General features: G+C 33.1%; 1 protein-coding gene across 3 annotated transcripts in view; it reads right to left on the bottom strand.

The window, feature by feature from the left end:
• Positions 1-1769: 1769 nt before the first annotated feature.
• Positions 1770-16312, bottom strand: part of LOC117105040 (tyrosine-protein phosphatase vhp-1-like) — a 60786-nt gene continuing 46243 nt past the window's right edge. For 2 of the 3 annotated variants that reach the window (XM_033246039.1, XM_033246040.1), the window contains exons 4-6: positions 8839-9171; positions 7371-7494; positions 1770-7103 (exon numbers count right to left, since the gene is read on the bottom strand). In XM_033246039.1, the coding sequence (XP_033101930.1) occupies positions 5408-7103; positions 7371-7494; positions 8839-9171 (2153 nt within the window). In that variant the 3' untranslated portion in view covers positions 1770-5407. Of the gene's footprint in view, positions 7104-7370; positions 7495-8838; positions 9172-11930; positions 12123-16312 lie in introns of those variants that run through there. The other variant, XM_033246041.1, reaches the window with a different exon arrangement.

The following is a 16312-nucleotide window of genomic DNA, read 5'->3' as shown; positions in this document are numbered from 1 at the left end:
AATCTAAGCATGAACGCTTGCTGCAATTCCTCCACTGTCACTTTTCATTTCCAATCAAAGTACATGAAGGAATGTAAACGTGAAACATTCGCGCAATAATATTGAACAAATACTTTCATGTTTCCTTTTGTTTTCCATGTAAGTCATCCACATAGACACACACACTTTGGCTACATATTCTTGGGCGTATTTCCATTGTGTTTCAACAATGTTGTTCTGGTGTGGCAACAATATCCTATATTTAGAACCATACCGTGTACTTTTATACATGTGATAATAAATGTTTTGAGAAAAACATATTGTCCCCATCGGGATTTGAACCCAAGACCTTCCCATTACCTTTCTGATACTCTACCAGAGCTACGCCCTTCCGGGTGTTTTTCCGAGGACACGGTTTTTCTCAAGGTTGCTATACGCAAAGAGTGTTATAAAAGCACATGATAGGTATGGCAACAACTCCACTGGTGATAAAGACAATAAATGCTTTGATGGTGTACCACTTGCAGTGGGGTATCTAGGGGGTGCGCATGCGCACTCCTCTAAAAATTACTCCCCCGCCCCCTCCAGTCGCCCCAAAAAATCACTTACATGTAGTTAAAAATCACCTAAAATCACCTTATTTTGTAAGTTAGCGCCAATCATCGAGTCCCCCCCCCCACCCACTTCACCTTCGCGCTCCCCATTAGCACCCCCAATTTAAGACTTCTAGATAGGGCCTACGCCACTAACCATCTGGCTTTGTAGATCAGTTGGTAGAGTACCTGTCCGGTTAATCAGGACTTGAATTCAAATCCCGATGGGACGTTTCTCAAAACATTTTTTAATCTTTATTTATCACCGGTGGCGGTGTATCTCCACACCAAAGTTACTATCATGTGCTTTTATACCAGTGATCGTGTAACGGAAAAGTTTAACCCCGCCATGTTAAGGCTGAGGACAAAATGGGAGTTCGAATATTTTGAAGAACGGCACATCATGAACACAGCAATGGCACATACTCAGCCGCTCTCACTAATATTATGGGATAACATTCTGTTAAAATGAATTCTTCCTATTTTTAGTAGATAATACAATATTTTAATTACTGTACATCAATCACTTACCACTAAATGCACTAACCACTAAATGCACCAAACGAATGAATGAAAACGACGGACGATTTTCCCAAAAAACGGGATGTATGCGAAGTGTTTCCTGGCTATATAAGATTGGACCATAATTGTTCTAGACAAGCACATGATGCCAATATATACATGTGGTTTGGTAGAGATCTTCTATCCATGCTCTTATTAAAAAATTTCTCATTCGAAACTTTCCACTAGGCGAATTTGTTCGCACGAATCAAAGTGCCGGTTCCGCGCTTCCTGAGCTCTGATTGGTTGCGCATTTTTTCGTTTCGCAAAAACTCCGATAGGAATGGGAATGCGCATGTAAGCCGACGCTTTGGATTCGCGTGAATAAATTCGCCTAGTGAAAAACAGGCTTTAGATCCTTTGTGTTAATGTTGCACCCAGCTGGTTATCAACAGTACATTTTTGGCAAAACTTCAGCACACACACTCACTACGTGTAAATTGAGTTAGTTATTTTTACCATTGTATAATGTGGAAGTTTTTGTTTCTAAAGAATGTGGTTCAATTATTCTTATAAGGTAGTGACGTTGTTTTCTGTTCACGATATCAAAAAAATCAGTGCAAAAAACACACATTCAAACATTCATCACGAAAGCACAAAACAGCAATAGCTGAGCAACAAATGGACAACAAAATATCATTTTCATTGGGCTTTATCCCCTTTATTGCTCGTCTTACCATTACAAATCGACAGACCAACATTTCTTTTTACAACTACCTATCTTCAAGTACAGTCCACAAACTTTACACGTCGTCTGCATGGATACGCATTTCCGAAAATATGCATCTCAAGATACAATAAGGCTAACAAGAATGGGCATATAATAGATTAGCACTTTGAGAGCGGGTTTACAACATAGCGCCCTCTTTTGGTAGAACATGATCCAAGCTCATTGAATCAAGCATTACTACAACAGATTTAAGGGCATTTCTGAAATTTCTACATAAACATTGTAAGAAATTTATGATTTAATTGGTATATTAACCCATATTAATATTTGAAATTTCATAATACTTTCGGGAAAATGTATCAATGCCGCCTAAATATAAATAAGGTGTATTTTGCATTAATTATATCGTTTTTTAAAATGTTGTAATTACAATTAATAAACACATATTAATAAATAGAACAATTAAAAAGATATCTTGATATTTCTCTTCCATTCTTGCACACTACACCGAGCTCCTTCTAACACTAAAACATGCATACATGCCAAAGCAATAATGTTTATTACAACAAATTCTTCTAACTCAACAACAAATTAACACCAAAATAACAATGGCTTCAATTCACCCAACAAGCACCCAAACAAAGTTAAAATCAAACATGAAAATAGGTACACTTTCTCACTCGGGGTCCTCATAGAATGAGTCTATAATAATCATAACTAACACAATACATGGTCCATAAATACAGTAATGTAAATTCATAGCATTTTGAGTCAATAAGTTGGTTTAACCCTCTAACGATGACACAACAAGCACAGGTATAAAATTGTACTGCGATTATTATCAAACACTTTCAAAAATCACACATTTGTTAATAATGGAAATAACATTAACAATGATTATTAAGAATAGGCCTATTAATCACAAAGGGTCATTTATAGCTTCATCACAATAACTTTTAACTACCAAAAGTTCTCCACATTTTCCTACACACCTAGTCTGAAATTCTATCGCTGTTTACACCACTGATAACCACGTACAACATAGAATTGAATGTATAATTCAAAATATATCAGTCTATATCAGCCTACAATAAATAGTTTGTTGTAAAGTTTTACTCTCTTCAAAAGTGCACTGAAATTAATCATTGATGAAGCTATCTAAATCTTGGGTTTTTTTTTGTTTTTTTTTAAATAGAAGTTATGGAAATATTATTCATTATATCTGTAATGGAGGTGATAATTTTCAGCGTCTGTAAGTTCTGGGATAATTAGTGCCTGAAGGGCAAGTAATTTCACTTTGTTTTAATTGGAAACGATGGAATTTGGAATTCCTTTGCTGTGGTTATGAGTAATACAATAAATTTAATATAGAAAGAATTTGCACCGCCAGTCACGAGCAAAATACTTTTTACAATAACTGCAAAAGGAATGCAAAGTTTCTATTTAGAAGAAATAAATATTGGAAAAAAAATATGACCAGAAATGTATCTCTGTACTTGGCATGCAACAATCATTGATAATTTTGTTCTGAAGCAAACATCAAAAAGCATTGGCCATTTTTCAGGGACAACAAAATAAAAGATAAAATTCTCAATACATTACAAAATATACAGTTCATGATGGATCAGAAAAATTTAAATATATTTACAAACATTTATCAGTTATACATTTAAAAAAAATTAAACAGAATCCCTTTAAATGACTGACAAAATTGTGAAAGGATCACACACCCAGCCCCGGGAACACCTTAATTTACAGGTTAGGTCTGTTTCTGCCTTGCTCGCCATAGTATCAAATCTATTGCTCATTGCAGGAGCAGTTCTCAACCTTCTCTGACGATTGTGTAGGCTAGCGTGTTCAGTCACTTAAACAACTCACATTTAACTAAATTGCACGTGTAACGTTATGAGTTGGCTATTGTCTTTTTTTTTTTCTTCTTTTTTTTTTCTTTTTTTGTTTTTTCCTATCTCTAGGCCTACTTCAACATGGTCCACAGCTACAACCTGCATATGCATTACTATAAAGCATAGTAGGAGACACTGTTTATAACTACATGAACACAATTTGTTCCCAAGTTCTTCAACAAACTGAAAATCAAACTTCTCACAAATACAACAAATTTTTTAATTTTTTTTTGCGTAACAATGTGGCTTTATAAAAATAGGTTCTTTTTTTTCTTTCCTCGTCGATGGAAAGTCACACAACTTCTTGGTCAGAAAAGGCACAATACAATAACACCTGAGTATTAAATATGGGAAATGTAAAGGAGAGTATGCAATGGATTAACAGCACATGGGAAAAAGTATGGAAACCCACAGCTGCCTGCTACAATATTTGGCATAATGGGTAAAGTATGGAAATCCATAACTGCCTTCTATATATATAGCACTTGGGTAATGTATAAAAACCCAATATTGGCTGCTGCAATTTAAAATCAAATACACCCAACATCTATCAATAAGATGGGTTTTAATGAAGGAACAGATAACTTTTTTTTTTTTCAAAACCAAGAAAAAGGTGACAGGGAAAAATGTTTTGTATTGTACAAGTCTCCTAAACACAATAATACTGATGTTATGATGTTAATATAGCTTTCAAATTTAGAATTTAATATAAACATATTTCTCAAAATATAACATTTTACAATAATAATGGCTTAGACTCACTATATCAGAGCAATGAATCAAACAACCAATGAAAATGACTGTTACATATAGTATTATTTGAAATTACTTAATATACTAAAACCAGTTTGATTGGTTATTGTAATGAGTTGACAAGATTGACCAGCAATCATACAAATATGGTTTTCTTTACGAAAGTAGAAAATTTGAGGATGAGAATGTGTATCTATAAAACGATTTGATTTTTTCTACATATCTGATAAGATGTTCTACATATCTGATAAGATGTGTTTAATGTGAAAACTTCTCTAAACTAACATACTTCCACCAGACACACACATAGCTGTCACTATTTAAAGCTAAACACAAATTCTTCTACATGGTCAATGAACTATACTTGTTTAGGGGGTCAACGGTTACGATATCATGCAGTCTATAGGGGTAGTAGTAAATGTAAGAAATAAGAGGACTTTATGCAGAGTATGTAGAGGACGGACAGAAGCCTAAGGGTACAAGATTAAGTGTTGATAAATGAGTCTAATGCAGACTTAAAATGAGAGACAAAAGGATGAAGTCGTATATGTATTATAAACTTCTACAGGGTACCAACAGGTGAAAGTGAAAAGTTAATAATTTGCAACTACTAGAATCAACCGACAATTTTATGCACATTGTACAACATACCTAGGTAAAACCACCTCAATGAAAAGTTTGTTTTGACAAATTTTGCCTCCCATACCAAACCTATTGAAAAAAAGATTGAATTTAAGCAATGTTATGGGGAAGAATTTTCCTGATTCATTATTATTTTTTTCCCCTCAATATTAACAATTCATAGCAGACTACGTACGTTCATTCTCTAATTGAACAGTGTATGGCTACCAGTACTCTTCTGTAAGTAAACAACAAAAGAAAATACGACCTATTAAGAGTATTGAGTGGCCTGGATTTCTTACTCAACTTTCTTCAGAAAATACCTCTCATGAGACTTCAATCATCTCACAAGAACTACTTAAAGACCTTTGACTGCTCAGAGAACGTGAATCAATATCATCATCCATTTCACAATCATAATTCTGGATTCTTTCGTATGTTGGCACACGTTCATATCTTTCGCGCACTACAATTTCTGCAACAGCTTCCCTAGCACATGAACTGATCTCCTCACATGAAGCACTTTTAAGTGGTGCAAAGTTCCGTGTTCGACTGCACCAAGAGTCAACCACATCGGAATCAAGAAGTCTCTCATAGCTTCCACTCCGTCGTGGAGAGTCTGTGCCACTACTTTCACTTGAGTAAGACTCTAAACTTTTTTTAGAATTTGAAAGATGCGATTCTGGTACTTTTTGAAGATGGTCACGATGTATTTGTCGTGTCTCCATTGAGGTATCTCTGTCACGATGTCTTTGCCGTGAAAGTGGTTCTTTATGAGGCCTTGGCGGACTGGGACTTAAATCTTTTGATTTGTGTGGGAATCTAAATGGGTTGATTTCTGTTTGCTGGGTCTGTGATCTAATTACATCCTGAGAATGAGAAAGTTGTAGGCGTGAAGCTTCTTCTTCAGGAGACATTACACCTGAAGAGGAAGGGGTCAAACCAGAGTCAATTGAAGAAATATTTGATTGTCCTGAACCGAGCACACTCTGACTCTCCAGAGAAGCACTGGAAGAGCTGTTACACAATACACCGCTACTTGTATCACTAGACGCTGATTGTTCACTTAACTGTCTTTTAAAATATAAATTGGAAGGACTCTCAGTTGTTGTGCTAGGCGTTGACAATATCGTACCACTCACTGGTGTTTTGCTTTGCACTGTTACCTGATTCGTTGGTATCGCAAGTTTCAAAGATGCTAATTTTCCCTGACCAATACGTAGTTTCCCTCCTTTGCTTCCGTCATGTTTAACGAATTCAGTTTCTTTTTGTTCATCAGAGGGTGCACTTGGAAGGACTCCAATTGTTATCTGCGAGTACGCTGATGATTTGGGATTCTCAACGTTCTCCTTTTCCTGAGTTGCCTGCAGAGCTTTTTCTGCCATTTCCATCGTTGTATCTGTCCACGATGCTTCGCGTTCTCGTTTACGACTCAAAGACGGACTTTTTCCTGATGGTTTACTTGGTTTTGGCACATCTGTTGCCATCTTTTTGCAAGCCTCCACAAATGGATTACAATTCCTAACTTCTGGAGAGTTCACACTCAAATTACTTGTCATAATTCCAACTTGAAAAAGTGGATCGTCTGGTGTTTTAATGGGTGATAATGCATGCATTCGTACTCCCTTTTTCATACAAGGTTTATTTAAAAAGATTGGTCCCATTTCTGTAACTTTCTTTAATTCAAGTCCTTTAGGTCTTTCTAGTGTTTTTGTTGGAGACCTTTTTAGAGGTTTCTTTAAGTCCGAACCTCGTACAGGTAAAGGTAAGGATTGACATGCAGTAACCTTTGTCCTTTTAGACGTCCATGGTCTTTCACTAGGATCAGGTGATGCTGGCATTGCAACTGAGCTTTTTGATTGGTCGTTATTGTTTCTTTGGCTACCAGTTGAAGCAGCAGTACTGTGAGGTGATTTGGCTGCTGTTGCTTTGCGCTGTTGATTCAAAAGTTTCTCGTGTTCCAGTAGTTGGCCAAGAAAGTTGAAATTAGGTGAAATGGTTGGTCGTTTATCTTTGACATACCTGTAAACCAAGAGTAAACAAAAGTCAATCCATGGCCTGTTTTTTTGCCATTTTTCAAGAAAAATGTTCCCACCACAATGTTTTAAAATGCCACTTTTCATGCTCTAATAATCAGTTTGATCTTAACTATGTAGTTACCATTTTGCCAATCAAAATGTAAGGAATGAATGATGGTTGGCAATGAACGCTACAATTAGCTGACCAACAAATCACGATTGGGAAATGTCAACAATTTTATTGTCTTATCTAATGAAACATTTTACTAACCTATATGCCTCTTCAGATGTCATGTTGAGGTGTTGCATAATGTATGCAATGGCCACTGTCGGCGATCTTGATATTCCAGCATAACAATGGATAATTACAGCACCATTTGCTGATCTAGCTTTATCTGAAATTGTAAACCAATATAGTTTAAGAGTAAAATAAATAAGTTTCTTAATACTGTCCTTCATCAAAATAGAGATTGAATGAGAACATTGATTAATCATCTCAAAAAGTATAATTCAATTTCCACATATTTTGAAAAAACTGCATATTAAACCTAATGTATTTACAGTAATAGAAATTCTCAGCCAGAATTATAAAGAGAGGCATAATCTCTAGAGGGCAGTATTCTCCTTCAGACATTCATGAAGAGAAGAAAGAAAAGATAAAGGTTGGATGTTCCTGCGACTAAAATAAACTGAATCCTAATGATATTCCAGTATTATTTCCAATAAAGAACACAAATAAGGTACAGATGCACTTTCATTATGAAATAAATACTTCCACAAACCAAAAAATAATCTATTAAAAATATAAATAAAATATAAGAACTATAATATGTATAATTTGGCACAATTGTGTTCTTTCACACAACATCCGTGAGAAGAAAACACTTTGAAAATGACTCAAATCTCCGAATGTATCAAACATGACATTTCATCAGAGGTTAACCTTCTTTTTTGTTCACAATTTTGGAGATTTAAAATGGGATAATTATAGTTTCACAATCAACTAAGAAAAAAACTTTATGGGCAGTTTTCAAAAGCAACAAAAAAAAAATGATTTGCTTGTCATTTTCACATGCTTTATCATTTCCTGGGTTTTTTTTTTAGAAGGATTTAAAAAGGTCAATAGAAAGATGATGATGTAGCTCTTCTATTTTGACAACTTGACAAATGGCAATCAAAATGTCAACATTAATTCTAATGCTGTTTTTGTTTTAACATCTTTATCATTATGTGATATATAACATTAATAGTGTACTAAAAAAGGAATGTTTTAATCGTGATTTCATCATGTATATATACATGATGAAATCACGATTAAAACATTCCCTTTTTATACCCATCATCATTCAATATGTTAATTATCACTATCACATTTAATAGCTATTGTCTTTCAACTATTAGAACTAACAAATTCACACAATAATATAATTCTGTATTAAGACAAGCGACGACTATCTAGGACCATACCAAGAAAATGATGTAGACAAACGCCAGACTTTCAATTACCAATTTTTTTCACATAAATTTTTAAAGGTATTGCAACTTGAGATGACATTAAAGAAGTTTGTGAATATTATGAAAAAAGATGGTAGTTTATGGTTTCTATCTTAATTAGGCCAACATTTCTCCTCCAATTCAATAGAAAATAGTTAATTATTAATATATATGCTGCCCTCTATTTAAATTGTGAAATTTTGCTATAAAATCACCATGGGGTAGTCAAATGGTGGAAATCTTACCAATGAAGGCCATGGCTTCTTGAAGAAACGGTAATATTTTCTCGCAATAATTGTCATGGATTGGTATGCGGCAGAAGTTGGCTTCCGGTACGTACTTTGGCGCGGGGCACGTCTTGCTGATATTAAGGACATAGTTGATGCCGTTGACGTGCATTAGATCCTGGTTCATAACATCTTGTTGCGAGCCAAGGTGCAAGAAGCTCAGGATCTTGGTGGGGCCAACGTTTGCCACCGGCATACAGGGTTGTGATAGTGGCGCCAGCGTGGAACACTGACTCGAATCACGAGAAACGCAAAGGTTCGGGAAGCTGGCCTTAAATCTCACGAAACCACCTGAAACACACACAAAAAAGAGTAAAACATTAATTTTGAATAGACCACTAAAAACGTACAGTAAATATGAACATCTCTTCCTGAAGATATTTAAGAAATCTGTTTAAATGGACCATTATGATGTTGGGATCTGACCATGTTTACTCCATAATCATGGTGTAAATCTTTAATTATTTGAAATATTCAAATTTGAATATACCGTATCTCAATCATTGCCATTAATTGTCAGGTCAACAGCTGAACCCTGAATACTCATTGTCTTAAAATGTTCCCACATTTTTGTAATTTTATCTGAGAACAAAAATTTTATATTCACTTTTGAGGTTTCAACTCTGATGACCTAATAAATTAACAAATATATAATTGAAAGTTCATGTCATCTGTAAGTCATGTTCATCTTTTTTTATTTGGAAAATATGAACATTCAGATATTCTATTCTGTAACTTGTTGCTCACCAGTTCACAGGTCAGCTGTACTATGTATGAATGTTATCACTCGTTTCCTATCTAGGTAAATTCCAAAGGTAAATCATTCATTCATTTCCTTTAGATGATTTTGTCTACCAAAAGGTGAAGGAGAAGATGAACAAAAATACAATAACAAAAGAGTCAAATGTTTTTTCAGATATTTTAACAAATGTTAATAAATTCTATATCGTTAAAGATATATTAAATTAGAGCTCTGAGACTTCATTGTATGGAGCGCTTTAAAAAGTACTTGTTTATTATTATTATTATTATTATTATTATCATTATTGTTATTATTATTATTATTATTAAAAATGATAGGCTGGCATATAATTTATTCAAACTATTGAATATTTATCATAAATATAAAGCTTTGAAAGTAATGTTTCTTAATGTCCATATAATCTTATCTGAAGTCTTCTGAAGAAAATAATGAAAATTAGTATAAGCAAAGAGGTTTAATTTTAATGTAATACCTCCATAGTAAAGTAAACAACATCTACAATTGCTTTTAAATCCTTATTAAACTTACTAAAATATTTAAAAATAAATCAAACAAAACAAAAGCTTCATGGTTCAAGTCATCAACTATTGAGAAAATCTCAACCATAGCTTTTTCTATACTACTGTAAATTCTTTTTAAAGGGTTCACAAAAAGTGTGTAAACATAAATGTACAATATAGATGTAGTTTGAACTGTCAAATTCTTCTCCCTTGAAATTTATCTACCAAATAAAGACAAGGCTATAGAGATTTAAACACAAACAATGATAACAATACCCATAGACAATACCACTATTCAAGTTGACGCACAACTGAAAAATTCAGCAGTGAAACTGGCACACGGTTCTGAGTCAGGGCACAGTCATAATGTACCCTGTTGTTACAAACTCTTGGACGAGGCTAAGTAAATGTCTCGGCTCATTGGCTTAGTTACAATGTTGATTGAGCATGGTTACAGAAAATTTAACCATCATATGTTATTCACATGTAGACATACTGTATATTTTGAGGATAATTCTCAAAATGACATGCTGAATTTGGTTTGATAATGTGAAACAATTTCATTAAATATTTTAATGTATTGCTAGTTAACTTATGTATAATGTCTGGAAAGTAATATCAGACAATGTATTGCTTCTTCAGATAGATTTATAAAGGGAACTGTAATGCTATATGTCACAGCAATAATTATTCATTTTCATCTTCAGTAAGTATATTGCATCAGCAGGATCTTATTGTACAGTATGGTAATTAGATTTACTTCAAATTTTGAAGTAAAATATTCTTTTAAATTACCCGATTTTCTTAAAATTGCATTACTATAGACTGAAATTCAGTTATTTGTAATTATTATTTAGTATTATTTTGTTGACGATGAATGTTATTTATAAAATAAACCAAAGTAGCAATCATCTCACAATATTCTAGTATGTTTACTGTATTATAGTAAAATTATTAGTCATCAATTTTCACTTTTATTTTGCAGTATAAATAGAGGTGTTGCTTCATCACAAGTAAGAATAACCATAAATAGAAAGAATAAAAATGCAAAGGTTACCAATTTTTAATTCAATGGGTAATCACTATGAAATTATATAACGTTAATGGGGAAAAATTTGGGAAAATATGGGAAAGTAAAGACTTTTTTTCTGAATCTAAATTACATATAAATTAAAAATAAAAATAGTTATATTTATTATTTTTAAAAAATTGTGGCATCTAAAAATTCAAGAGTGAAAATATAAATATTATGTTTAAAAAAAATCAACCAGCATTTTTATCTTCACCCATATACCATAAGCCTATATGTATGATATTAACCTTGGATTTTACTATTGCTGGTAACATAAAGCATGGTTACTGGGTACTGAAAGGGATAGGTGGTAACCCAAGTGTATGTAGTACTTTATTCAGGCCCAGCCTTGAATAAACATTCATCCCCCACTATGCAAGGGGAACAGTTAGTAGTTTATAGACTTAAAGCATGAGTAAGATGTATGATATTGATAAGAAGGTACAATGTACATGTTACTAACTCCTACAACCTAACACACAACAATTCAGTATTAAAACTATAATTAGTACAAATATCTAAAATTAGATTCCTCTTTATGAACATAATGGCAAATGCATTGCACACTGCAAGGCTGTTTAACAATGCATCCAGCTGATGTAATTAAAACAAAAGTACTCTACAGGCTCCACTGAAGGAGGCATACGATCCCACGGTCAAAAATGTGAAATATTATATCATAACATGCACCAGACAACTAAAAACACAGCCTTACCTTTTACATTACCAACTGGAGATGTGTTTAAACACATATGTAGAATATGTACTACCTCCTTTCCCTACACGTATAAATCCAACTGAACGGCATTAAATTTGCTGCAATTCTTCAAACAGCCGAGAAAAGCAAGCTATGATCACTGTTCTGTAAACCTGCTGTTACTGTCAGCACTAGCTATGACTGAATGCTCACTATATCCAGGAGAGGAAGTTCGACCAATGGGTAACAGGATATTCTCATATGAATGAGTCACCAACCTAAACAACAAGACTGGTGACCATGGTATGGCTGATGCATCAAATGTGCAACCTCCCACTGTTTTGGATATTAGTCTAACCAAAGCTTATTACAACTGAGCGAGATTTTTCGCATTCTTTGTATGGATAAAAAGTAGTAATGTAGCCACAGCTGTAGTTACAAATACGCAGAGAATTATTTAGAATATTTACTCAATCTTAATGAACTTATTGCAATGCTAGAAACTCCATATTAAGAAAAATAACTATTACAATAATCTACTGTACAGGCCTATCAATATCTTTAGTGACAAGAAATCTTTAATTATCTGAACAATTAATGTTTATATACCAGCCAAGTAAATATCCTTATGCTATTTTTAAAAACTTGCTATAAAATCATGTTTTAAAAGATATATCCTATATTTTATCATCTTTAAATTTAGTTACTAAATCCATGCATTTAATTAGAATATATTTGCAAACTATATATAATAAAATATATCAAAACAAATAATTTAGTTATTGAATATGTATGGCATATAGAAGCACACTATCTTACATAGACAAAGGGGTAACAGTAGATGCCAGCTGTGAATGTATGCTAATAGAGAATGCTAAATGATTATTCTGTAAGTCTCATACACATACTCCAAATGCGTGTTAACCCTTCTACTTGTATGCACGCATGACTTCATGTTACCTCTTCCACGTGTGCATGTATGCATATTTGCATATTAACCTTTCCACTTGTACATATGTGCATGTTTTCATGTTAACCCTCCCACTTGTGAGCATGTTTGCGTGTCAGTCATCCAAATTGTACATGTGAGCATGTTTGCGTGTCAGCCGTCGCACTTGTACATGCGTGCATGTTTTCATAGCCCTCCCGCTTGATACATGCATATTGTACATATCTTGCGCACACAATTTTGATACACGAGTCACAAGACGTATAATGCTTCATGCATACATGTGAATATGCCCTAACCCTTTTATGTGTACAGTAATTGTTACTTCTTTGTGTGAATCTCAGCATTGGAATCAGAGATGTCTTTGTGATGATGAAGAAACCTATTAATCATCGACTCATTATCTCCAACTGGCATTCGAAGTAATTCCATACAAAACACTTATGTAACACATGTATTTCCATGAAAAAAATCCCCAACTACAGTACAAATATCAGTTTAAAAATTCGGAAATTTACCAAGGGAAATTATGTTTTTCATTATGATTTATTTATTTAAAAATTTGATAATAGAGCATAATTATGAGGTATAAAAATGGAAGAATCCTAATAATTTTGGAATGACTTAAAAATGAAGTAATGAGACAGCAGTTGGTGAATTCCCTCATTGTCTGTTTAAACACATTCAGTTTTCTTTGTTTGATTCAAAACAAAAGTTGCTTAGCTATAAATCAAAGAGGATATCATATCAATATTCACTTCCTCCCCTCCCCCTCTTTTTATATTATCAAACTTCCCCCCTCTTTTTATATTATCAAACTTCCCCCCCTCTTTTTATATTATCAAACACTTAAAGACAAAGCAAACCATGCTTTGTTTTACTAAAGTTGCAGTATAAAATGCAATACAATATAGTTTTTAATATCAAAATATATTTCCCTACAGTTACATTTAGAATGTTTTGCATTGCAGTATATGGTGATTATAGACTAAAATACAAATTAAAATACAATATTTATTACAATATAATTAAATAATAAAAATAACATAGCTATGAACTCAAGCAAATAACAACCAAATAATATATAAATTATTTTTATTATTACTGTATTTATTTATCCGACAACATTGCTTGCAAGAAGGATGTGCAACTCCCTGAAATTAAATAACTTAACTTTATGACCCTGGAGAAAAGGGATGACTAAAAAGAAGAATTTTTAGCTCTTTTCTTTACAAATGAAAAAGATCTGAGTGAATTTATCTTTATTTTTTGCTAGATGCCCTACAAATTAGTCTGAAGTTGTTGTCTGATGTAAGATATTGCCATTCTAGGCCTCTGGGTGTTATTTTTATTCCATCTGATGAGTATTTAAAATAAATAAATAAAAAAACTTTTTCCACCCACCCCTATTTATAATTTTTTTAAAAAGAAGTGCAAACAAACAATTTATTTTATTTGACCTAGTAGATTAGTCGGTTTACACAGGTAAATATTCATGGTGTCTAGCCTATTCATTGGTAGTCAAGCTTAACATAGCTGTAATTACCTCCATGGATGGTCAAACTTGAGATTTTGTTTGGTTACTCAGTCACTGGACAATTTTGTGGTCAAGGTAACATGATACGATAGTTTTAGTGCCAGGGCCAGCGCTAATACTTGAGCAATTTTCTTGGGATATCCCTTTAAACAATTGGATAAAACAATGCTGTAGTCACATGGCCCATGTATAGTGTTGCAGATATTACATTGGGTCAATGAGTTAGACAAGGTTGATGACAAAAATCTTGATAGTGATTGAGGAATTGAGGATATGACGATGATACTACCCAAGAATATAGGTCTAAATAGTCAGAAGTGGAAGTATAGTAGAAACATGATCTTATATACTCATATTATGTATATCTCCATTTTTTTTAAAATAAAGTTTTTATACTACTTCCTAAAATTAAAATGCTTTAATTACATTTTATCATCAGCACACACTAATCTATATTACAATACATAATAGATCTATTGGGTAATAAATAACAAGGGACAACTTCTCAATAACTGGCTAAAATTAGAATTCTTGGATGGAGTGTTTAGAATATCAAATATATGGCTCATGTCACTAAATGCGAACGATCAATTGCATTCAAGTGTTAAAGTGCAAGGCATTCCTAAGAAGTAATATCCGCTTGATCCTAGAACGACTATAAATGCCACTGACGTACTTAGTGACAAAGTGTACATGTATCTCTTTACCATATTTTAGTGTTTAATATGCTACCATAAACCACTAGCATAAGTGACCAACTCTGACAAAATTTATCGCAAATGTTTAATTTCCCACAAGCACCCAAAACTTTTGAGAATCAGAATTTTGAAAATTTCCATGTTTTTGTAATTTAATAAAAAATATATTGAAGAACATTTCTCTAAAATATCAATCACTAAATCTAACTGAAAAGTATATTAATCTTTTAATAATAAACTATTGATTTTGGAATCTTTGGAAGCCGTTTCCTCAAAACCTGCATGGCTGATATTCAATGAAATAAATATTCATAACTTTGGTAATACTCAACCAACTTTCATCAAATAAATAGTTTTAAACAAGACTTCATGCAGAATTTAAAAATACCAAAAACTCATTTTTGAATTTTTTCTAGCAACGGAGGGTTTTACCTGAGCCGGTTACATATACTACACCATGTTATATAAAGCAAAACTTTCACTTGAACTTGTTAAAGCAATTCTGCCTTAGCCTAGCAATGTGTAAACCCTACCTAGCAGTAGAAAGGGATTGACTTTGGTGAGAGGGATCGATGTTCTAAGCCTACCATTGCCAAAGCCATTCTTGCTTGTGTTCTTGGTAATTATTATACACTTTGCTCTAATTACCTCGTCCTTTGGATAGAACATTAAGTTGATGGTCCTGAGTACAAAATAGCACATAACACAAAAAAGGAACTCAGTACACTACTTTCAAGAATAAGAATATTGAGAAAGTCCACAAAAAATAACCTAAAACTAACCATGGTTGCTTTAATCTATATTTAGCAGCATATATTTATGCACCTATATTATAACAGTAATAAAAACAATATAATAATAATAATGAAAGGTCTACTGCTATGCATAGCAAGAGAAAAAGATATGTACAGGAATAGCAGTGGCAATGCATACATTTGTTTTAAATATATCATTAAATATATATCATTACTTACGGAGTGACAATGCATATAAAGGCCACCGAGTTTGTAGCTAGCACGAGTTTGTATAACCAATGGGTTAGAGTTTGCATACTGCAATGTTTAGTACATGCAAAGATCATTATATCATTTTATATACTATAGTTGAGTTTCATTGACATTGCACACTTTCATTTGCCATGTTTAGTATTAGTATGCTAGGTCTTATCCCATACTATTCTATTATAGTAGAGTTTCATTGTGTAGTTTCAGCTTGC

The sequence above is a fragment of the Anneissia japonica genome, unplaced genomic scaffold (genome assembly GCF_011630105.1).
Source record: "Anneissia japonica isolate Jap-2015-1 unplaced genomic scaffold, ASM1163010v1 scaffold287834_len5846547_cov211, whole genome shotgun sequence".
Classification (NCBI taxonomy): domain Eukaryota; kingdom Metazoa; phylum Echinodermata; class Crinoidea; order Comatulida; family Comatulidae; genus Anneissia; species Anneissia japonica.
The sequence above is the reverse complement of the archived record's forward strand: the minus strand, read 5'-3'. Positions and strand labels throughout refer to the sequence as shown.